The sequence below is a fragment of the Dermacentor variabilis genome, chromosome 9 (genome assembly GCF_050947875.1).
Source record: "Dermacentor variabilis isolate Ectoservices chromosome 9, ASM5094787v1, whole genome shotgun sequence".
Classification (NCBI taxonomy): domain Eukaryota; kingdom Metazoa; phylum Arthropoda; class Arachnida; order Ixodida; family Ixodidae; genus Dermacentor; species Dermacentor variabilis.
Window position 1 is genome coordinate 145714193 of NC_134576.1, and position 24912 is coordinate 145739104.

General features: G+C 47.5%; 1 protein-coding gene across 3 annotated transcripts in view; it reads left to right on the forward strand.

Annotated features, from left to right (window-relative positions):
* Window positions 1–18496, forward strand: part of LOC142557757 (lysosomal alpha-mannosidase-like) — a 66769-nt gene extending 48273 nt beyond the window's left edge. The window contains exons 13-23 of one of the 3 annotated variants that reach the window (XM_075669840.1): window positions 2874–3000; window positions 5208–5287; window positions 7291–7509; window positions 11621–11739; window positions 12732–12827; window positions 13067–13139; window positions 13471–13557; window positions 14273–14395; window positions 14564–14662; window positions 15590–15718; window positions 16717–18495. In XM_075669840.1, the coding sequence (XP_075525955.1) occupies window positions 2874–3000; window positions 5208–5287; window positions 7291–7509; window positions 11621–11739; window positions 12732–12827; window positions 13067–13139; window positions 13471–13557; window positions 14273–14395; window positions 14564–14662; window positions 15590–15718; window positions 16717–16971 (1407 nt within the window). In that variant the 3' untranslated portion in view covers window positions 16972–18495. Of the gene's footprint in view, window positions 1–2873; window positions 3001–5207; window positions 5288–7290; window positions 7510–11620; window positions 11740–12731; window positions 12828–13066; window positions 13140–13470; window positions 13558–14272; window positions 14396–14563; window positions 14663–15589; window positions 15719–16716 lie in introns of all 3 variants that reach the window. The other 2 variants (XM_075669838.1, XM_075669839.1) reach the window with 2 other exon arrangements.
* The last annotated feature ends 6416 nt before the right edge of the window (window positions 18497–24912 follow it).

Sequence of the window (24912 nt, forward strand, 5' to 3'; positions counted from 1 at the left end):
TGGCAAGGGATGAGGAGCGAGCTGAAAGTAGACATTACTAAGGGACTGAGACGTGAGTGCCATTTATCCTCGCTGCATTTTATGATCTACACGGTGAGGATGGAAAGGGCGCCAGAGGAATGTAATGTCGGATTTAATCACTCATGCACACAGGCGGGCACAATAGTAGAGCAGCAGCTTCTAGGTTTGTTCTGTGCGGCCGAAATTGTGTTGCTCGCTAACAAAGTTATTTGCAACGTCTGGCGAGTATCTTTGGACATGAATGTGAGAACTTGGGATTCAAATTTAGCGCTAAAAAATCAAGTTTTATGGTATTCAATGACAACAATGAACAGCCAATGTCAGTACAGGACCAGGAAATACCACGCGTAAAATAATACAAATACCTTGGTGTGTGGATAAACGAAGGCTATATATATATATATATATATATATATATGTGTGTGTGTGTGTGTGTGTGTGTGTGTGTGTGTGTGTGTGTGTGTGTGTGTGTGTGTGTGTGTGTGTGTGTGTGTGTGTGTGTGTGTGTGTGTGTGTGTGTGTTGGAAACGCAGTAAAAGAACAATAGCAAAAGGGAAGAGAAATGCGGCTGTAATGAAACACAAAACGCTGTGGGGATACAATATATATGTACATATGTACGAGGTGCTCCAAAGTATGTGGAGAGGTGTGATGGATCCACTACTTACATTTGGAAGTGCGCTTGTTTGCTTGAAGTCGGGGGCATAATTGGGACTCGACGGCAACCAAAGCTAAGCTGGACGCCTCGCGTTTGGCCTTCACTGGAAGACTACAAATGAAGCTGTGCAGATTGATATGGGCTGGACAAGCTTTGAAGTGAGGGAGGCTCAGAGTAAAATTGATATTGATGAACGCCTGATGAATATGAAAGAATGCAATTGGGTTGCGACATTGTGATGTATTTGTGCAGGATAAACATTTATTCACGGGGGAGGAAACTTACCAGTTTACCAGCAATTACGCGACCGGTATAGTAAGCAACATGGAAGCAAAAAACGTCAGACGCAGTCAGAGAGGCTGAGACAATCTCACGGGTGGCGGCAATGGGAAAGAAACCTGCAATGAGGAAAAACATGAAATCAGGAAATAAACAATTTATGATAGGGAAGCTCCTAACTTTTCGAAGCAAGATCAGGATGTCATAGAACGTAGTTATAAAGCGAGGTACACCAAGGAAGAAGAACAATGTGCTTGCTGCGGTAAAGCTAGGAAAACTATCTAACGTATTTTATAAGAATGTAAATATATCTACCCAGCTGCCGGTTTGGGCTCCTCTCGCATCCTTGAAGCCCTTGGGTTCAGGGATAGCAGAGGGAAAGTAAATATGTCCGCAATACAGCTTACGGAAATGATTAGAGTTCTGCGGACAGAAAAGTAGGGAGATCACAGACAATGGTCCGGAAGCGTACAACAACCGAGCTCCCTGCGCTGGTTCAGAAAGTTTGATGCTCGGAATTCTGTATGTCTCTGTCTCTCGCCGTCCGTGTGTGTTTTCTTTAAAAAAAATATTGGTAGCACATTAGGCATAATGATAGCAAGAGCTTCGCGGCGCAACCCACCACCCCGTTTCGAAGGGAACGCTCATAGCATCCAGCCACCCAACTTGACCTACGCGAGTCAACCAACCACACTGCAAGGAAGCGTGTGGCTCACGTCCGTCTGCGGCTTCAGGATGATGCCGCATGGCCAGCACTATAGGCGGACCACGTGCAGTCACGTTGCAGGAATTCTCCCGCAGCGACACTTGCGGAGGAGCGGCGCCGCCTGGCATGACGCGCGCCGGCGAGCAACCTCCGTCGCGTTCGTCGACGCACCAGCGCGACCGTGTGTGTTCACAGACGGGCGGAGACGCACTGCGTTGGTGTAGCTGCTGGCTGAGGCTCCCGCGACTCGTACACCCGCAACTGGATCGAGTTTTGTTATTGGCCAAGAATCGGTATGTACACAGGCAGCTCCACTTAACGTTGGTGTTCAATTCTTAACTCTCGGGGCACATAGCAAGGGAGGGGGCATTCACCACGCAGCGTGGAATTGAATACAACTGAGCAGAAAAATAACGGGAAACGATATTTAACGATAGCGTACTTAGGGTTCGCTCCTGTAGTTGGTTTTTCACGAGTTTAAATGATCGTGACCGCATATTCTATCGACTTGGAGTGTTAGCTTGTTGTGTTAAGCAATGTCCCAGAGCCTATTTAACCGCGACTTATTTCATTTCGGGGAAACAACACTCTTCGTCGTCACTCGGAGGCAACCGGCTTCGGAACTGACGTCGCTCTCGGTGCGCGTTGAGCGGAAGCGACCAGTGGAATAGCCCGTCCCCGTTGCTCTCGTGCCTCGAAATTTTCCAGTGCGTTGAAGACATGCACTCCGTTCCGCGAAGGCATCGTGCGGGACGCGATATCGCTGAAAAGAGAAGGCGCCCCGAAAGGTTATTGCGGTGCGTCACGCGCTCCTCTTTTGTTAATCTAGCCGAGTTTTACCGACTTGCAACAAAAACTCAAACGCAAGTTTTCTTTAGCGTATAGTTATACGACGCAGGAAGCGCTGCAACAATTCCCTTTTCCTTTTCTCTTTCCTCTTGCCTTTTTTTCTCCCTCTTAAAGTGGGTGCCCGTGGCGTCCCTATTGGGAGGCAATCGCTCTGTCTGTGTGTGCAGTGTTTGCAATAGTCTACATCAACTGTGTTACGCTGCGAGCCGACAGAGCGCCGTATAATTTGTACCGGCTAGTGTACATACCCGGGCGAAGTAATGTCGCTTTATGGAGCACAGAACAACCGACGCACACGCACCATCAGCTGTGACACGGCTCTCTCTCAGAAGTGCTCTCCTGCGTGTATCTTGTGTCCAGGCGGTGCCCCTCATCATGACCCTGCTGAGCATCCCCGAGCGCAGCAGCGCCGCCAAGACCGAGCTCGCCTTTCCCGTGCAGCTGCCGCCGCTGGGATACGCGGCGTACCGCATCACTGCGCAAAAGAGTGAGACGGCGCGTGACGTGTGCAGTTCCAATTTCGATTCCGGCTCGAACTTGAATTTACGTTCGCAGTTGCGTCATTAGTCACAGGTGCGCATTCGTGGCGAAACTGAATTCGTGTCCACGTCGCACTTGAAGCTTGACGAGCCTGAAGCCATTTCCGATCTGCACGCGGTGTTGCTAGGAAGGAGGAGCGCGATTGCTACCAGAACCTTGCGTGCCGTGGACAAATCAACAGTTCGAGATATGCAGAGCGAGTCAATGCGTACGAAACAAAGGTTAACTGGAAGACGGAGGTTTCAACAGTGGTCGAACGAGCTCGGCACGATGTCTCAGGCTCGAGCCAATGACGAGAGAGTCGTTTTCGACAGTTCCTGGCGAATACAGGTCCCCTTGTCGAAACGCTGGCTCCTACCTGAGACATTGTCCCTCGTTCGAGCGCTGTTGCTCGCAGAACGAAGCAGTGTGTCGTGACTGTACACAGGCAGGCGCATGCGTAAGTGGCAGAAGTGAGCGAGTTTGTGAAGCCGCTGGTCGTTCGTCGCCCTTGTTGGGGCGCGTCGATTTGTTAAACCGCAAGTCTGAAATGGGTCGTTCAACGGTAATGTCATCAGTCTGAAGTCATATCCAAAACGAAATCACGTAAAAATATTGTTCTGTCTTTTCATGTTTGCTTTATTTTGGTTGGTGCAAAATAAACCGTTTTACTTTGCTTGGTAGAAAAGAAACAAATATGTCTCAAGGTTTCTTGCTGTCCTTGGTACAGGCAGCGAAACTGAAACCGCGATGGCCATGTGGCACCGTACCGTACCCCCGCAGCTTAGCTTCGGAGAGACTAAACATTGTTCAAACCGGAGACGACACGCACGAGCGAAGACGACGCGCGACCATTGGTGTTTCCTGTCGTGTACTCTCACCGAGACGGTGTGCGCCTTATTCCGCTAGAACGACCGCGAAACGCGACAACCAGGGAGTGAATGCGAAATACGTCGGGGGCAAAGCAGCAAACTCGTCACTGCGAAGCTGGACTAGTTGCATAAGTGAGCCGCTGAGCGACATTCTGAAAATGCAGCGCTAGCTGGGGGGGCCACAGAAAAAAACGAACGACGCATGCGCCGACTACCGACTGGTTTAAACGCAGCCAACGTCATATCTCGTCGAGCAGACGAAAGAAAAGATAGTGTGAGCGACTGACCGGCTGGCAGAGCACGAGCGAATTGAAGCACGGCGTCCTATCAAGCGCGCGAAGAGGCGCCCATTTAGTGAACGAAAAGAAAAATAATTATGCAGATCCAACGCACGTCTCGGTACCCATGTTGACCGAAGCCCTTGTGAAGCGACGCTTTCGTCAAGCGGATTTCTTACTCAAATGCTGCATCAGTAGGCCCACTTCGTTCCTTCGTCTGTGTGGCGTAAACGGAACTAATGCGCGCGGACGTGCCTCCGCGCGCCCGGGCCGTGTATGCAACGTGAGACACGCGGTGGTGCATCTCGAATGGATGTCGGCACGATATGGTCCCAATAATGGCGAGGGCTCCCGCTCTGCTGCTGGGGGGACCGCGATTCGACCGCACCATCGGCCACGCTCAGCAGAGTCCGGGAGGGTGCGAAAAGAAAGTTTCGCTTTAATAAAACGGGGATCCAGAACAGATAACTCTTGTAAACGACTAACAATCAGAAAGACAACCACGAATGTAAACGTGGCACTTGTAAAAGCGTTTGCAGTAGCAAATGCAAAATTTGTTTGCCATTTTCTGTCTGCGATTATGCCTGGGGCACACTTGTAAGCGTTGTATCGCGGTCGCAAGATACTTTTAGTGCATTTTTTTTTTGTTTAATGTAGCTGCTAATACGTTATCACACTGTCCACTATGTGCCACCGCGGCCTGGCTAACTGTTCTCCATTCCCAGCAACTCTGAGGGGGCGTCGCATTTTTCGCATTCCTTTCAGCTCTTGAACGACGTGGCACCTAGGACGAGCAAGCTATCTATTAAGGAATTAAAAAAAAAAGGAAAAACAGAAGCGTAGCTTTACGCCGTGCGAAGGAGCGTGGCGCTTGCCCACAGCCCTACCTAGCCTTGCAAAGACGTGCCGGCGATTGTTTCGCCCTGTATCGTCACACTTGAGCACGTGTGAGATAAATGTGCCACAGAGTCACGTGAGCACGTTAATTCGATGCACCGTGACGAAGTTGCCGCGTGCACTTTCAGAGAAAGAGGAGATGCATTTCGCTTCGGCATCGTTAGAATTCCTGCTGCTGGAGCCCGAGCAGCGGTTCATCGAGAACGAGGTAAGCTCTTCGCGGCCGTGCGTTATGATTGGCGCACCCGAGCGAATGAGTGCACAAGTGATATGATACTTAAAATTTTTCCATTCAAGAAGTAATTGAAAGGAGGCTCGAAACAAGAACGAAATCACTTCGCTTGAAGTTCGAGCCCTCTTTACATGACAGTTATGCATGTAGCAGTTGTTCTTAAAACCACAAATTGCAGTCAGCACGATCAGAGAAGAACATAAATATAATTGCACACTAGAGACAAAAAAGAAGACAGAAAGAGAGAGAGAAATAACAATTATGCAGCTAACTATATACTTCAATACTCCCATATAGTAAACGGAATTGTGTTACATTGATCATGTACGTAACACAACACTATCATGCTAGCAATTCAGCATGGCAAAAAAAGTTTTTAGCTTTATGTTGCCTACTTTGTCAATTTCAATGCTGTGTTCAAGGAAGAGTGAGTAATCATTTGGTCACTAAATGTCATACGAGAAAACTGAAAACGGCACAAATATATGGCGTGTTTCTTTTTCTTTCTTCTTTTTAGTCGCCTGTGACAGCGTAATTCTACTCCTTGAGGTAAATTACTCGAAGAGGCGGATATTATTTGCACGACAAATCGAAATTCCTAATAAAAAAAATTCACTAATTTATTTATTCTCAATACTAGCTTTAAGGCCCACTGGGCGCACTAGAGAGAAGAGTAGGACGACATGATGTGGCACACTTTATTAATGTTGGCACTGTCGGTAATAGCAGCGATGGAAGCAGAGAAGTGATTCCATTCTGTACGGGTGCACGTAAATTATGAAGTTTTTTTTAGCTAATTACATATTCCAATTTACGAATTGTAGCCGGCGAGTTCGCAAGTCTAATAGCTATGGAGTTTTACGTGCCAAAACCACTTTCTGATTATGAGGCACGCCGTAGTGGACGACTCCGGAAATTTTGACCACCTGGGGTTCTTTAACGCGCACCTAGATCTAAGCACACGGGTATTTTCCCATTTCGCCCCCATCGAAATGCGGCCGCCGTGGCCGGGATTCGATCCCGCAACCTCGTGCTCAGCAGCCCAACACCATAGCCACTGAGCAACCACGGCGGGTCGTTCGCAAGTCTGTTCGCTTGAAACGAATTCCAAGGGTGACACCAGTTTTGAGATATGCACTCCCAAAGTGTGCGGCTGAGTGAAGTGCATTAGCGTTGTGGTTATTTCTGTCCTGCGATGCATAAAAAACTTTCCTAAGAAAAAAACCAGTGGAAGAAAAGTGCACTTTTACCGCAAGTTTCACGGCGCATATCTCAAAATTTGTCTCATCACCAGAATTCTTTCAAAGTGGATATGCCTCGGAAACTCATTGGCTAGTATTCTTAAACCGCAATATGTGCCGAATAGTACTTGGTTGGAGCATAATTAGGGGGGAAATCGTTAATTTGTCAATTATATGCGTTTTGATTCATCGGGTAAGTAATGTCGTTCGCCTCTTGGAATAATGCAGCTCGAGGAATAGCATTGTGCTATGTTCCGCAGGCAATTTTGTTTCAATGCAGTTCAGCTGAAAAGGAAAAAAAAAATCACCTCGTAAATGTGTATATTCTGTGTGCGCGTTTTCAGTGATATCAATGAGTGTCGTGGTTCTTGTTTGGCTTGCTTATATTGAATGAGTAAAGGTTGCACGGCGATTAGGTTTAGCCGTTGAAATATTTCCCACGCACGTGCGTCGTGTTTGACGCCAGCTATATATAACGCGGTGCTTCGTTTTGAAGCATATGTGTTCGATCGAGTGAGACTACATAGTGTAGCTGCGTCTTATACGACAAAGCAGCAATTAAAGTGTTACAAAAAATATAGTGTTGTATGCGTGCAACGTGTGACTTAGTTAGCGAGCGAATGAACACGCAAGTGAACGAAGGAACTAAAGCGAGCGAAGACGCGAGTCGGCGTCCTGTAGGAGGAGGCTGTGCGCGCGGGGGCCGACTGAGCGCTTCGTCGGGTCGGACTCGCGCAGCGCTACCGCATCGAGCTGGACACCACCAGCGGCCTGGTGCGACGCGTCACGCTGCTGGGCCAGGAGAGCGGCGTGTCGCTGCGCCAGTCGTTCTACGCCTACGCGGTGGACGGCACGCGGAGGCAGACGGTGGCCACGGCGGGCGGCGCGTACTCCTTCGACCCGGACGCCAACCGGCCCGCGGACCTGGGGAGCAAGGTCGCCTACCGGGTGGTGCAGGCAAGCCGGGCGGTGGCTCGAGCGACTGCTTCGTCCCTCGGGGGGGGGGGGGGGCGTATTAACGCGCGCCAGTGTTAATTGACTGGCATCACCCGCGAGCGAGGGTGGCCCAGCCGAGTCGTGCATGCGACCTGCCAACAAGTTGCAACGATACATCGCCAATCCCTCTGGCACTTTACAAGAAAGCGGGGGTAAAGAAAAAGAACGCTCAGCAACGTTAGGCTCTGCAGGTAGTCACAGCGAACGCATTGTTCACGCACGTTAGTCTGTAGAGCGTCCCCGTGATGAAAAGACACTTGAATGCTTGCAAGTGTTGGAGGCGCGAGAACGATCGACGGTGAATTTTTACGTCCGTGTGAGACGCGATTGCCAGAGGAGAGATGACAGCGACCATCATTGTGAAAGAAATTCGGCATCAAAACCTGCCTTGCGTAAAGACAAAGTATAAGCGTATAGCGTCCAGTCGCCACGACGGGCCGAAATGTATCCCAGTGTGTCATATACAGGGTGCTTCATTTCAGCTGCACCAATTTTTTTAAGAATTGCCCGTGGCAGTTAGCGCAATTCTAACCCTTGATCTAAATTACTCGATGAAATGGCCATTGCTTCTACGAGAAATCGAAATGCATAATTGAATCATTAATACAATTGCGCTAATTACCCGTCTAAGTAATTACTTTACGGCAAATATGTGAATCTGCGAATTGTAGCCGGTGAGTTCGCAAGGCATAACCACTTGGAACGAATTCCCACGACTGCGACCGTTTCGAGATGTTGATTTTCCAAGTGTCCGACGAACTGCATGGAGTTCCAGTTACATTTAGCTTCAGTGCATAAAACAGCGGTTTCTTAAAAATAATAAGTGGAACAACAGTGCATTTCTACCGCAAATATTCTCGCGTATATCTCGAAACCAACGCCATCCTCAGGATTCATTTTAAGTCGATACGCATTGCAAGCTGACTAGCTAGAATTTGTAGGTTCAGATACGTGCCGTAAAGCAGTTAATTAATAGATTGATTAGCGCAATTGTGTTAATTATTCAGTGAAGCATTTTGATTTCTCGTACAAGTGATTTAGATCAAGGGTTACAATTGTGCTGTTTGTCACAGGCAATTTTTAAAATTTTGGTGCAGCTCAAGAAACACCCTATATAAAGCCTTATAAAGTAGTAATTAAGTCAGGGGATTGGGGGGCTCCTGCCCCTCTCCCTCCAATTTTACAACCGAGCTGAGTATGGCTAGGGTACCGTAGAAATTTTGTGTCCGCACACAAAAACTATCATCATCAGTGGCTTATACCCCCGTAGGCAAGCAAAAAATTCAATGGCTCACAGCCCCCGTAAGGCAGAGACTACAAGCACTCAACAAAGTGAAGCGAACAGTGTTTGCATTCTTTCTAATTACGCATACGACATACAGAACAGCATGCCGAAAACTGTCATCATCAATGGCTCATAACCCCGTAAGGTTCATGGCTACTCGCTTTGCGTGGGTTAGTTGCGACGATACTAACCCTGTGGTCGTTGCCAGCGATTTCAATGTGGACCGGTCGGGACCGAAAAGGGAGCGGTTTACGCGTTCCGTGTTGCGAACGTGTCCCTCGCGATTCCGCACCGATCCCGCCCGATCCGCCACCCAGCGGCGTACGTGCATCGACGTGTCTGCAGCTGCGAGTGTATCAGTGCGCACAACAGCGACCGCAAAGCCATTGCCCGTAACCGTAAGTCACAGTGAGTGACGCAATAAAGCTTTCACCACAGGTTTTCTTACCGCGATGTTTACAGCTCCGCCGGTCATCCGCCTTCGCAAAACAGAATGGCCTTGAATGGCGGGGCTCGGCCGTTCCTCAGCAGGTCAAGTGTAGCACTGCGGCATCCATTCGACAAGCGTTGGAGGTGATTTTATTACCGGTGGTGTCTTGTGCGGGGCAACTCTCCAATCTTTCTATTAATGATTTATTCGCGACTAACCTGTTCATGCGGCGTGAGCAAAAACGGGAAAGCAGGCAACGTCGTGCACTGCTGCACGCGTTTTCCCGAGGCACTGCACACGACGGCCAGCACCCGTGTTCGACTAAGATCCCGGGCACAGCGCGCTGCTTCGCGAGCCACCTGAGCGTGAAGCTATACAGCTGCTCGTGAAGGAGTGAAGGTTCACCTTGGTTTCTTTCGTTAGCAGTTACTTTTCATTGGTTTAGTTGCGTACTACGAGTGCTGTGTTATACCAGATATACATGCATTTTGTCCACTTTTGTAGGTAGGTAGGTGTGAAACCACACAATGTATTGAGTGCCTGAGGCTCTCCACGCTCCTATTCTTTGACTCACGGTCGGTTTGTGTGATGGGGAGCGTGCGCACGGCATATACTCCGGTCGTGGATGAGGGGAGACTGAAGGGACGCCTTAAGCCGTGGCAGAAATGGTCATTTCGTGCACTCTATACGTCTTCTATAGCTGTCGTAAGCCCACTCCGTTTCACCTTCACTTTCTATAACGTATCGTGCAGCGAATGTCGTCGCCACTAACATTTTTTTTGTTTTGCTTTGTAAACTGAGTGTAGCTTTCTCGAACTACGAATAATCTTGATGTGTGTTTCCGCGACATCTTTAAGTTAAATTGTGTGTTGCAACGTCCCGAAACTGCACAACGGGTTATGAGTGGAGTAGCGGAGAGCTCGGGTTTAATTTCGACCATCTCCATGGGGTACCCGAAGCACGGTACGCGAGTTGTTTTCGCGCTTGCCTTCCATCGGATTGCGGCCGCCGCGGACGTGAATCGAACCCGCTACCTCGAGCACAGCGGCGCAACGCCACTGCCGCGCTGAGCCACTGACGCGGGTGCTTCAACGTCTTTCGGATTCTATGTGCCGGCTCCTTTCAGAACACGCGTGCCCAGCTTTCGTGCAAAAACCTTGCGGTGGAAAACGAGAAATTTCAGTGCGAATCTTCAAGGTGAGAACAATATCAGAAATGTACGGGCCTGTACGTTTAAAGGCGATAGCGCTGAGGGCCCCGTGTCGTACAAAATCCGGCGTCCGGCGTCGCTGCGGCAAAAAGAATGTCGAGCCAAATTCCGAACCACTCTTCTACCACCAGAGTGGCTCGTATACCTGGTCTTTTATTCTTTACAAAGTTACTCCTTGGAATTTTGAGAACAGCCGCCCGCAAACAAATGTAATGAAAAAAAAAAAAGAAGAAACGCCGACAGCGCATATATATTAAAAGCGCGAAACAATAAGAGTACATCGACCCACGCAAGAGGTCGCGTTTCTACCAGGAAGCTTGCCTTCGTGCATATATATATATATATATATATATATATATATATATATATATATATATATATATATATATATATATAATGTGTGTAGCGTTCGCCGCCAGCGTTTCCCGGTAAACGTTACGGCTGCATAAGCTCCAGTTGCCGGCAAGCATGAAAAGCAGTCAGAGGTCTTTGAATGCTATCGCGTGCCTCTCTTAAAGGCGACGCTTAAGTGGCCTCAAAATTTTGTGTATGCGAAGTTACCCGTTTAGAGGTTTTCATACTTAATACTGTTGCGCAGAGTGACAAAGGTACTTGAGCGAGTCCTTCGTCGCTCTGCGCAACAGCGTTAAGTATGCCCAACCAGCTATAGCCCACTGAGGAATTTTCCTCGGGAGTTTTCAGTTACAACTATGTATTTTTATCCTGTTGGAGATTAGAATGGGCACAGTGGCACATCTGTACTCACATTTCTTGCGACTTTAGAATTGTGCGTCTCAGTATTTTCTTCTTTCTATATATATAAGCACACATACTGTTACGTCAGTGCAGGCAAGTTCATAACTTACACAGAACGCCAAGTGTATACTGTTCTGTGGCTAAGCGTGCTGCGCGTAGCAAACTACATCAATGAGACGTCTGCTGGTAGAAAAAGCGCGCGGCAGACGCGTACGGTGGGTCTATGTACCGTGCGACGCCTTGCTCTCCCGCGTAGGACCGGGGCTCCAATCCTCCAAGCGTCGAACGTTTGGGGATTGCCGTGGCGCTGACCGAATTGTGATGTCTACTGCAGGTTTCTGCAAAATCTCACTCCCTCCTGCGCTCGCGGGCGTGATGCTTGTTGGTGCAGGGTCCACACGTGACGGAGGTGCATCAGATCTTCGATCAATGGCTGTCGCAGGTTATCCGCCTCTACAAGAACAGCCAATTCATCGAGTTCGAGTGGATCATCGGACCACTACCGACAGGGTCAGTCGGCCGCAGTTCCGATTGTGCCCGCTTTCCGTAATCGCTGTTTCGTGCGCGGCTGTGTAGCCACCGAGGCTGCGTTTAGCGCTGGTTAATCGTGCTGCATATATAAGAGGCGATCATCTTTAAGTTTCCCGGAACTGTTACAGACTGCATGTCGCGGATAGCACAGTTTCAGTCCTTGAGATGTATTATTCAGAGAGGATGCGATTATTTTCACGAGAAGTCAAAACACATATGTTCAACTAATAAAATTCACTAATTAATTCTTACGTAATTACGTTACGGCATCTATTGCAATTTTCGACTTGTTTTCAAGGCTTGTCCACTTGGAATAAATATCCAGAATGACACCAATTTGGAGATATGTGCCATCAAACGGCGTCGTAAATACGGATTGTTGTTCCACTTTCTTTAACAAAACGCTCTCTTTATGCATTGAAGCACAAAAGTAACTGGAACGCCCATGTATAATTCGTCCCACGCTTTCAGAAATAATAATTCGAAACGGGTGTCATCCTGGAGCTTCATTTCAAGTGGACACGTCTCGCAAACTCACCAGCTACAACTCGTAAATTCCAACATGTGCCGTAAAGTAATTAATTAAGAAGTTAATTATTGAATTTGTTTACTTAGTTGGACACGTGTTTCCATTTCTCGTGCTAGTAACGCCGGAGTCTTCGAATAATCAGCTCAAATACAAGAATTTTGCTGTCTGCCACAGGCGATCTTTAAAAAAAATTCCGTAAAATTAAAAAAAAAGAAATGATCGCCCCGCGCGTATACAGCCCAAATAACCATTTGCATACTTGCGCAATCAAACTCCTGTTCCGTCGGAATTGTGCTCTCCTTCACATCTGTTTAGCTCCGGTGAACCACGCCGCATAATCGCCGACTATAACCTGCCGCGAGCATCCTGCTTCGCGCACACCAGAAATGCGCATTTGACCTTGCGCGATGCTGACGCGCCTGCGCTGTGGCGCGGGGCGCAGGGCGAGCACGGACGTGACGACACGTTACGAGACGTCTCTGGACAACGGCGGCGTCTTCTTCACCGACTCCAACGGGATGTTCACCGTCATGCGAAGGTAACTGTGGGCATCACGAGCATCGGTGATTTATGTCACCGCGATTCCGGTTCAAGATCACACTGATAAAAATTAGCTGGTTTTAAACGTAGTTCATTATTCTCAAGGCTAATTGGCTAATAAACAATGTAGTCAAAGTCAATCCAGAACCCGCTTATAGAGCCTGAAACAGCGCTTAATTTAGCGCTGCAGTGTCAAGTGCGTTACCCCGAGTTATGTGCTTGTCTTCCATCGCGCAGAGTGAACGACTCTTTGGATCCCGCGTCGGTGGCTTCCAGCTACTACCCGGTCGTCTCGTGGATTTATATAAAGGTAGGACATAATGAGACATTGTATCCCGAATCCAATTATTGTCACTGCGTTGCAGCCAGCTTATATGTACATTTCCCAGAACCAATCCGCTCACAAAGCATGCTTCATCTACTGTAACAACACTGGATATGTAATGGTATGGTATGGAGAACTTTATTGGGTCCTGAAGGTCAACCATACGTAATAGCGCACATTTATTTTCTTCTTCGTGCGCTAACGATTGAGATTCTGCAGGCGAACGTTTGTCACGAAAGTCGTAAACACCAGTGTAGAGTTCTGCCTGCTATCGTCCAATAGCGGGCTTCGACAGTGCCTCTCCGCCCGATCACAGAACCACGCCGAGGAGCTGCAGATGACGGTCATCCCGGACCGTCCTCAAGGTGGCACCAGCTTCGTCCAGGGCACCATTGAACTCATGGTTAGCTCCTCCTTGTTTGCTCGGCGAATGCATGTCGATATAGCTTGAGCACAAAAGGACTCCGCTGTTAAACGGACCAAGCGATGCATCGCTTGTCAATGCACGTTACACAGTTGTGCCGTAAGTGGGGAAAGTTGTTGAGCTGCGCATGTAATGTAGGATGTCCCAGCTAACGTTATCCAAGCTGTTCAACTAAAAAGAAAGTAAGAAAACACGGTGAAATATGTGAGTTTAAGGCCTATATATGGTGTTCGGTTGTCAGAACTCTGGCAATAGAACGCCGTATATGTCATATAATTGCATCTAGCACGGTTTTCTTTGATTTTTCTTTTTCTTTTTTCGTTGAACAGCTTGGCTAACGTCAGCTGGGACACACGGGACACACGTGAAGTTGTTGTTTGATACCAGCACAGGCCGTGCTTTGTCGCGTTAATTTTGTTTCCTGCAGCTAATATTTAAGAATAGCATGTACGTTCCATAGTAAGACCATCTGATTTGCGGTCTTCGGCGTCTTATAGTTTCTCCTCTTGCCCACTTCGTTCTCTCATATGCGAGCCTCGCTCGCTCACTCTTAGCTGCCTCCATGATCTGCACACTCCTCTCTCGCGCACTTCATTTGCGCCCTCACTCACTCGCCCACTCGCTCGAGGCCCGTTCACTCATCCCGCAGACATGCACGCGCGTCAGCCGCGATCAATCGTTCGCTCTCTCGAAGCTGCACAGGCGGTACTTCATAGACGACGCGCTGGGCGTCGAAGAGCCGCTGAACGATCGCGGGGTCAACGACGACGGCATCATCGTCAAGGGACGACACAGGCTGCACCTGGGAACGCCCAAGGTACGAGTCACGTGTTCCTCCCCCTCTGTAAATAAGCGTCTCTCACAGGCTATCTTTCAATGTTTAGAGAGAGATCTAGAGAGGCAGCCGTGTCCGGTGAATACACTTCGTATTTTGCATTCCTGCCTGCAGAAGCAGCAAGGCTACTTTACGCGACATATGTTACAGGAGGCAGCCGACCTGATGCGAATAACAGCCCTGCAGGAAGTGTATCGGCCCGTCTACATGTTCTACCCTTCGCCGCTGCCGGCTAACGCCAGAAAAGAGGCAAGCGTCTTTCTCGCCGAACCTGTGCACGCTTTCCATTCCGTGAACCCATTGCGTTCAACGCTTACTATGATATATATTATACCGGGATAACGTCTGGGTATAAAGTCAGACATCCAAGCCACTAGACCACGCCGGAGCCATCGATCGTGTCGGGCTGAATACTGTCCTTGTCAAACCGCCAGAGCTAACTAACGGCCCGCTTATTCCTTTGGACCACCTGAGAATGCTCAGTTCTCGCGGGGATTATTTCGCGCCTCGGGCGAGAAAGCTAAGTGTCTGAGGCGAGAAGTGTCCCTAAGTACCTCCAGCGCCCATAGCAGGCACAATTAGATTTTTATTTTATTTTAATTTTTGAATTATCGACAGGAGGGCTACGCGGCTTAACTGGCCAGTATCTCAAAAGAAAAATAAATGCAGTCAAATGTTGACGCCAACTGATATCGCTGAAAAAGAAAACACTATCAAAATAAAGAGATATACGAACGGAATTAACTCTGGAAGATTTGACTATACATATAAGGCTTGGCCAGGAAAATAAGTCACGAGTGCGTTTGTGGCGAGCGGAGCACAAGCAGTGCGCTGCCGAGGCCATTCTGTGTGTTAAGTGGTAGCAGTCGATTCTCGAATAAAGCAAATGAAACGAAGGAAATGACCGCAGTAACTGTCTAACGCTGTCTGCCGACACCCGAGCAGCGGTCAGCAGTGGAGGGAGTAAAAAGGACACGGAGAGAGAAGGGATATATCTATTTACAACACAGGGGCGACCAAGTAAAAAAAATAAAAAAATACGCGATGCACCAGGATGGAAGAGGCGGTCGTCGCAGACGTGAAGCGCCTACGAGTAACGTGACGCAAGTTCCGCGCACGTGCACGCGTATCAAGCCGCAGAGTGCACGCCGCCCTGTTGATGTTCCCGCCGTGCAGCACTCGGAGCTGCGCGTTCCCCTGCCCCCTGGTGGACACTTGATGACCCTGGAAGGCACCCAGGACAACCGGACTCTGATCCGCATCGAGAACATCGGCCGGGACTTCACCATCAAGGTGTCCGTCACGGTGCGACAACGTCCGTGTTTACACGCATGCATAGTGCTGTCCGCAACATATGACGTCGCGAACAATGCGGTATTTCTGTTGACTTCCTGCCCCCACCCCCTCTTTTCTTTTTGTGTGCAAAAAAGCCCGAAGCCTGGTTGTTTAATCGTGTCAGCTAACCAAATGTTTTCCTTCGATAGTAATTCGTGAGGAATTACGTCCCAAAGCTACTATTTATGCCCCAAAGCCGTCGTAATATGCCATAGTCGCCGTAGGAATAATCTTGACTGCCCTATGGACATGCATCTGAGCAAGTATGGACAGCTGGGCTAGTTGGTTATGATTAGCATTATGAAACATCGTTCCAGCGCACAATTGAACAAGGACGATGTTGTCTTTCTTTTCTCGTCCTTGTTCAATTGTGCGCTGGAACGATGTTTCATAATGCATCTGAGCAAGCGGGCATTTTGCATTTCGACGCGGACTGCAGTCCAACCCGTGGCCTCGCGCGCAGCGACAGGACGACCGCGACGATTAGTATGCTTGCCGCAGATCAACTATGCAATCAGCTTTGAACTCGCGTCCCTCGAACCGTTTAGTGTATCAGAACTCAATTTAGGATCAGGATTTTACTACGACAAGAACATGCTGTCTCATGGTCGTAATGCGCGACCAAACCGAGCTCTTTCAAGTACGCTTTTTCCGCTCAAAGTTCATTTGTTAATTTTGTTGTTATCTAGGTACTAACTGTTCTCACATTTACCTCTACATATTAAATTTGTCCAAGATTGACTTCGCCATCCGCCAACTAAGGCCAAGGTCATTCGCAGGCACGTACTCTATCCACACTATACGTTCTATTTGCTATGGATTCGCCGTTTCTCATAACGTTCATCCAATTAATGCTTTCACTTGTTCAATTTCCCTCAGTGTCTTCGTTAATTAGCGCAAATGCCGTCTGTTCTTCCTGGCGCCTTACGGAACCGGATGCATGAAGCAAAGCCTCTCTGGGCGCGCAGCACCTGCTCCACTCGTTCCTGCTGCTGGACGGCCGCGAGACGGCGCTGTCGGCGCACCGGTACCGCAGCGAGGTGCAGCGGCATCCGTGGCCGCAGGCGGGAGGGGAGCACGCGGCGACCCCGGACGAGTCCGCGTACCGCATGCAGCAGGTGCACGGCAACTTGCTGGTCAGCCTGCAGCCGGGACAGATTCGCACGTTCCTGACGACGCTCAAGGCGTTCAGCGTGCCGTCCGCCTCCCAGGCGGGCCACTGACGTTTCGCCAACGTCGCCGGTGACGTAGACCGAGCGTTCTACCATGCACGCGAGCTGTCCGGAAAATCTGGTCATTTGCAAAGACCAGGGCACGTGTCGGCAATGCAGGTGTCATCGCGGCAACATTTGGTCACGCGCAGACTTCGTTAAAGAGCGCCTTCGGTTATAATTTCTGTTTCACAGACGACAAGAGAGCTGGTGGACGCCCAATTACAGTCCGGTCAGTGCACCAGTTTTTGAAGCATCGTTGGTTGGGTGTTTCAGTAATTATGGCCGTGATGAACCTGAGAAGCCCTTCCCGCTCATCGTCCTCGGATTACTCTGTGCAGATTTAGGTGACGCGTATGCGCGCAAGAGAGTCAGACAGCTGGAACCAATGTGGAGGCGAACCAGCGCGTGTACACGCCAACGGGTCAGCCGTGGTGCACTTTGCAGGAGGCGCGTTTATCCATGCAGGAACCAGTCACGAATTACGATGGACTGCACATACTTGCGTCGAAGTTACGTCACCTTATTCGAAGGCGCTGCAGGCTGAAAATAAATAAAGTCGTCGTATATACAGCGATACCTCGTGCGTTTTCTGTGAGTCTTCATTACTGCAGAGACGACGTTATTTAGTGTACGTACAGTCAGTCCCCATATGTCGCATTCCTTTCATAAAAATAATTTAATCGCCGGCTCGAAGCACGTGCAGACGTTATAATTATTAGCGCTGTTACGAGGTCGAACATTGTAGTGTTTCCAGCAAAGTGATTGTGCGTATGGAACACTGCGCAGACGGAAGTGAAATGCGGTCACATTGTGTGAGCAGAGGGCTTTATGCACCCGTGTCCCTGTTTTTCTTTTGTTTTTCTTTTCTTTTCCTTGCCTTTAATTGTATCTCTCGCTCTTGGCACTGCTGGATGTAACTGGCAGCCTCCTCCGAAGTTTTACCGGGGGGGAGGGCACGGAAAACGAGAGAAGCCAGAGTGTCATTAGCAGAGTTCTGTTACCCATCTGATTTGAGGTTTCTTTTGAGTTGCCTCTCGCTTTTCACTTAGAATTTTATTGTGTCTAAAACCTTACTGCACCATTGTTGGCACAGACGTGCACGGTCTCTAATTCATACTAATTCATACATAGAAGATTAAAGCTGTTTTTCATGGTAGTTGCACTGAATGTTCGATGATAGTTCGACAGTATGAAACGTGCTGAATGATCTTGAACTACTTCGAACTTATTAAGTGTTAACCAGTCCGGATCCCAAAAGTTTGAAGCATATTCAGGCACAGGACGGAAGTAAGTAATATATAACTGTTTCTTTAATGACGATGGTGCAAGGGTAGGTTTCGTTTTAGGCAACCGAACATACGATTGGATTTGGACGTTACCTGGTCGACGTTATAAGTCCATTGTAAATAGTAATGTGTACACCAATATACTTATGAGACCGTAAAGATTCAATCGGGGATTGCATTAAAAAAATACAAGTGGTTAGGGAAAGGTGTGAAAACAAATTAAACACTTCATGGATATAAACTCTACAACTCTACAGCTCTACACTACAACTACAGCTCTACAACCATCTAAGAACCTCTACTTTAAAAAAAAAAATTCAGCGGCGACTTAGCGGTACATGCGAGAGAAATGCGTTAGCATCACGTATGAAACGGTGTTTGTGTTTCGCCATAAAACATTGTGGAAGGATGAAGTTGTGAACGTAAATCGTGCACGGTATTACACGTTGTATGGGATGGAAATAAACTCAATTGTACATTGACCATAGGCGCCGACTACGTGGGGAGGGAGGTGCTACAGGGCTCGAGCCCCCTCCGGAGTTTTCCGGGAGTGGGGCCTCAGCCCCCACCGGAAACCCTAGCTTGTCCTCCCCCCACCCCCCGCCCCCCATTACGTGTCACTGCCTGAGTGTTGTCACCCACATCACTTGAGGTTTCTCTTGACTTGACCTTTCCACTTAAAATTTTATTGCGGCTAATAGCTTAATGCATCATTATTGGCGCGGACGTGCACGGATTTTAATTCATACTTTGCTTTATTTCTGCAAAGCCTGACAATAGGAGGACAAGCGGATTAGAAGTACCAGCGGCGGGCCTCATCCGTATTTTCTCGTTTCAACGTTGTTTTAAATTTCCGCTGTAAACACCATGCACATACACAATATATTTAAATATATACACAGGACAAGGTTTATTATAGTTTTAATGAGAAGGAGGTAGCCAATTAACCATTACTTTTAAAGGTATGGATAGCTTATGCCTAGAGAGTGAATATGTTGCTGTATGTTCACCTCGCTTCGAAATGCTTTACGTGTTTTTCTGACCCTGAAAAAATCCTGTAGACTTTAGTGACCCCTTCGGCAGTCTTTTATCAACGGCCTGTGAAACGCACGTGAATGATGCGTGTCTCAGTATCGCTTCTCTTTCCAGTAAGCAAAGCTAACGACTCATTAAAAAACACTTCCAATAATTTACAACATTTATTAGGGATGGAAACATCGTCAGTTGCATGCAGAGGTCATAAATATATACAGGGTGTCCTAGTAGACTATCATGCACCAAGATTTTAAAAAGAGAGCACTGTGCTACTCGAAGAAACCTTAGTCTATATTGTTTCCAGTACAGCGGAGTAGCTACCAGTAAACCTTTAATTACTGAGATTTAATTAGGTAATTACAATTATCTAACTCTAGACGTACTATCATAATTATCAGTGTCAATGAGGCCTTTGTAGGCAAAGCCAAGGGCCATCTAACTGCGGTATTTTAAGTGGCACACTAATTGCGTACTAATTTTTTCCAACTAATAAATAAACCCTGCGAAATATGGCGAATATCACATGACTGTGCTCACACCCGCATCATAAATCAGCGCCCTAGAACAGGGTCCTTCTGAGTTAGCCAGAACGATATGGAGGAAATAAAAGAAAATCACCTCCTTGCACTCCTTGCCGACGGTTAACAGGCGAAGCTGAAACGTGCGGCCCCGGTGTTTATCACTGGGTTAATCCCGACGGTTCATTAAACGACGGCTTGGTAGGCTACCGGATCCTCGGTACGCAGTTGCTGCTTGCGCTCGGCTGCCCGAGCCTGTTCTTGTGACCGGGCTGCAGCATCGGGACGGCGTAGACGAGCTGGTTCCCGGTTCTGCTCGCGGCGTTGCTGATCGAAAGCTTCCTGCTCCTCAGGAGTACGTATGACGCGTGGCCTAACCGTTTCGGATCCAGAGAAACTGCTGCGCGAGCGCTCGACCACAGAGAAAGGATTGGCTCGGCTGCGACGGAGATCAATGACGTCACTACTGGCGCAGCCAATCACCCGCCTCCCTTTCTTTCTTTTTTTGCTTTTTTCGTGTGTTTGCATGGGGCTGCGCCGGAGGAGTTTTCGGCGTACAGGCGACACACGGACGGACGCACGAATCGGCTAGGCGTATACACCGCTTCGCTGTAAAACATCGTGATCGAGCTAGCTGCCTTATCTACCGCGCCTCGGCCGAAGTAACACGTAGCGTTTGGTGTTAGTTGGAAATAAGCTGTGATAGCTGTTGTATTAGCGTAGATACCGATGGTTCATTATTTCTTTTTTTTTTTTGCCACAAGACCTATAATCACGAATGCGAATTGACAACGTCAGTGCGAATGTTAAAGGTGCATTTTGTTTCGTTCGAGTCGCCATGTCTTTCTCTAATGAGCAGAAGGTAAAAATGATCCTTGCCTTGGGAGCTGCATATGACAAGAAGAGGAAGGCCGCAAATATATATCAGTCATGAAAGTGTGGCGGTAGACCAAACGCGTCAACAATCATCAGAAACGACGAAAACCTGAGACAAACCTGAGATCGGCAGCTTCAAGAAAGGGCGGCGTAGGACTCCATATTTGAGTCCTAGCCTACGCGCGGATGTTCTATATAACATTTATGGCCTCAAACCCTCATGCTAGTGTGCGGAATGTGGCCGCCCAGGTACTAATTTCCAAGTCATCAGTTCGGAGGATTCTAAACGACGGCCTTTCACCCGTACCACCTTATAAACATGCACGAATGCTTGAAAGATAGATACCTTGTAGAATCGTCTAGATTCCTCATATTAGGTCCTGACAAAAGTCGATGAGTCACCGGACTTTTCGAGCAACATCATGTGCACAGATGAAGCCAATTTTCACATAAACGCACAGGTAAATTTGCACAATGCACACTATTGGAGGGACTCCAATCTACACTGGGTAAAGCGCAATCGGCACCAGTACCTGCAGTGGTCGTTCAATGTGGGGGGCGAAATTTACGCCGTTGCTATATCATAGTCGGTCCCATCCTCGATCACACGCTGACTGGACAGCGTTACGTGCATGGACGAAATCCTCGAAGGAGTGGTGGATGAATTTGTCAGCGAAGTCCCGCTGTCACGTCTTCCACTTCTGTGTTATCAGCAAGATGAAGTACCAGCACACAGCAGCAGCCGAGCACGAAACTCGGTGGATGCGACTTTTCATGCGCAACAGATTGGAAGGCACGGGCTGTAAGTTGACCGGCTATAGGTCGCCTGACCTCTCTCCACTCGATTTCTTTCCTTGGGGTTATGTGAAAGATCGTGCTTGCATGATCGAGACGGATGTCAGATTATCTCAAGACAAGGATACCGGATGTCTGCCGTAGAATTCGAGAGTCGGTCAACAAGAAAGGCACTGAAGATGCGATAAACCGGACTCAGTACTGCGTGGCTGCAGAAGGAGGCCTATTCGAATATGTCTTCTAGGCAGCAGCTGGTGTTCAACAGCGCTTACGAATTCATAGAAAATATGAACACACTGAAATCTGATTTCCTTCTTTCTTTTCTTTTTTTTTTTTTTGTGCAGGCGTTCCGATTGCCAATTCGGCTCATTTAGACGTTGTTATTTACTTTCTTGAACGCATCGGTTCTGCCTTTTCTCACGTGCGTCGCCTCCCGCGGTCTGTTTATTTCGCTTTTATTTTATGCCGTGAAGCAGTTTTTGCAGCACGTATACACTCTCATGAAAGTTAAAACCGTCGCTTTAATTTGGCTTTGGTCCGAAGCAAGTTTCTGGCGCGAAATATAGCTGCGCGCGCACTCTGTCGATGCGGTGCGAGCAAAGCCGGGATTTTTAAACATGCTATGCCTATTACATTGCTTTTCGCGTTTTGTGCGTGGTCAGAGCGGTGCTTCGGCCGCGTTATCAAGGGGCTTTTGCTATCAATGTGATCAGTTGGCGTTGATAGCCGGATAATAAGTCTAACGTAGCAGAGGAAGGAATAGCTGCAAAGCCCCGAAACCTGCTGTTGCTGCTCCTTCCGTGCCATTATCAAGGTGATGCGCTGCCTCTTCGGGTTTGCGACAGGCAATGCGGTTGCTTTCAATCAGCTTATTTGAGGGCGCTGCTTTATGAAACGGGTGGGAACGCAGTGCCATGGTATTTTTCATATTTCGTGAGCTTTGTTTGCCAGTCGAAAGAAATTGCACGCAATTAGTACGTGACTGAAAACACATCAGCTAGATGTCATTTGTGGGTGCCTGCATAGTGCCTAGAAATGCCTCACTGACACTCTGATAATTAAGACAGTACTTCTCGAATTGGATAATTAATTGCAATTGTTGAATTAAATTTCAGGAACGAAAGAATTACTGGCGGCTGCTCCACTCTACTGGAAACAACATGCACTAGGTTTTCTTCGAGTAACGCAAGTGCTCTTTTCTTTAAGTCTTGGGGCACGATAGTTGGGGCACACTGTATAATTCCCCCAGTAACCGAAATGAGGCCAAGCCGGATTCACTCGAAATCGCGATCAACTGCAGGCATGTGCAGGAGCGCCTACACTCGGACTCGCAGAAAAAAAAAAAAAATAGAGGCTGCAGTTTCACCTGAAATGCGAAGCACTATTGGTGATAGCGAAGTATACCACAATTTCACGAAGGAATAATAATAATAATAATAATAATAATAATAATAATAATAATAATAATAATAATAATAATAATAATAATAATAATAATAATAATAATACTTTATTGCGTCAAGTATTAAAAAATGCACAAACATCCGGCCTGCCAAAGCCTCATTGGGCTTGAGTGGCAGAGCCCGACAGGCAGCGGAACCGCGCAGATATCCACACAGGCATGAACGCACATTAAAAATTACGGAACATCAAATTAGTACAGTGGCAAAAATTAAAAGTAGACACAGAATCCAAGTTACATATAAAAAACACATCGGAATAAAGAGCGAGGAAGGAAAACAAAATAGCATGACAATACTCAGATCAGTGCAACAAACACTGCAGTAACCAGTGAATTCACAGGATTCATTTGACAAGCATGTGTGCACAACGTCGTACACCCACTAAGTAGTGTATCGCAGCATCTTTCTTTATTTTATATTTAGTTTTTGCCCGGCGAACACTTGGAGGCAACCTATTGAAGTAAAAGGGAACGTAAAAATTTCCTACTCGCTTTCCATATCTTGTGAACCGTCGGGGAACACAAACAGCTTCCTTCGGTCGAAGAGGCCGTGTGGGAACATACGGAAACTTATAGTCGCTAAACCAAAAATGTTTCAGGACAATCGTTTCCATCAAAAGGCGATCAAAATCAGGTACCGAAAATACCTTAAAAACATCAGAATTGGAGCGCAGGCCTAAATCATAGCCAATATTTTTTAACAAAGATCGTAGGAGAGAATTGATCCTGTTCTTCCAACAAACTGCACAGTGACCATAGATCGTTATGCCATAACGCAGTACGCTATAACCGAGAGCGTTTACAATAACTTTGCGTATTGAAAGCGGCATGTAGTATCTAATGTTGTAAAGCACACAGGAGACGGTTCGGAGCTTTTTACAAACGTGGGATAAGTGATCATTCCAAGAAAGAGCACTGTCAAAGTATAATCCTAGGTATTTCACTGTAGTTTTATAGCTCAGGGGTAGACATCGACATTGAGAGCGAGCAGATCCGTTCAAGAGCAGCTGCTGGTTTAAATCTACTTTCTTCATCGGGCTGTGAAAGCATATAAGTTGAGTCTTAGAGCTGTTTACTTTGACAAGGTTGTGTCAGAACCAGTCCATAGCAATAGTTGCTGCAGCTTGAAGAGAAGAAAGGGAGTCAGAGTAGTTCGGCGACTGGGATGCGAGGACAGTATCGTCATCGTGCTGATACATGCCTACAGGCACGGCGTTTGAAAGATCGTTCACGTAGACGTTAAATAACAGGGAACTAATTATGGAACCTTGAGGAACGCCAGCTTTTACTAGCAAAGAAGCGCTCTTTGCCCGCCCAATCGAGACGTATTGCGTTCTCTGCTGCAAAATATTTTCCAAAAACGAAAAAAACACTCCACGGAAGCCTGACCTGGACAGTTTACACAATAACACAGTGTGACAAACGCTGTCAAAAGCCTTGCTGACATCCAGAAACAGTGCACACACCACTTGGTTACATTCAAAAGAACGATTGAACATGTCAGAAAAGTTCTCCAAAAGCATTTCCGTCCCTTTACCTTGTACAAAACCACACTGACGCGGTGACAGGGTTTTGTGCTTATCTAAGAAACTTGTCATTGTAAACAGCAAATGTTTTTCTAATATTTGAGTCAAACAGGGCAAGACTGAAATAGGACGATAATTCTCATATACCTATTATGTGCACCACCTCTGTGAATTTGAGTAATAATTGCCGCTTTCATGTTCGCCGGGATCATAACACTTGAGATAATGCTGTTGAACAGCGATAGCAACACGCCTTTAAGTATGTCAAACAAGGTTCGCAGATCATCTACTGAAATGTCATCTATTCCCACATATATATTGCATTTAAGACCGAAAATAATTGAACTTAAATCATCCTCACTTAGCAAACGTAGGCGTGCCGATTCGACTGTGCTGTTCTTAAGAGTACAAAATAAGGGATGCTGTTGCGCACTACCCGAAACTTGCGAGAA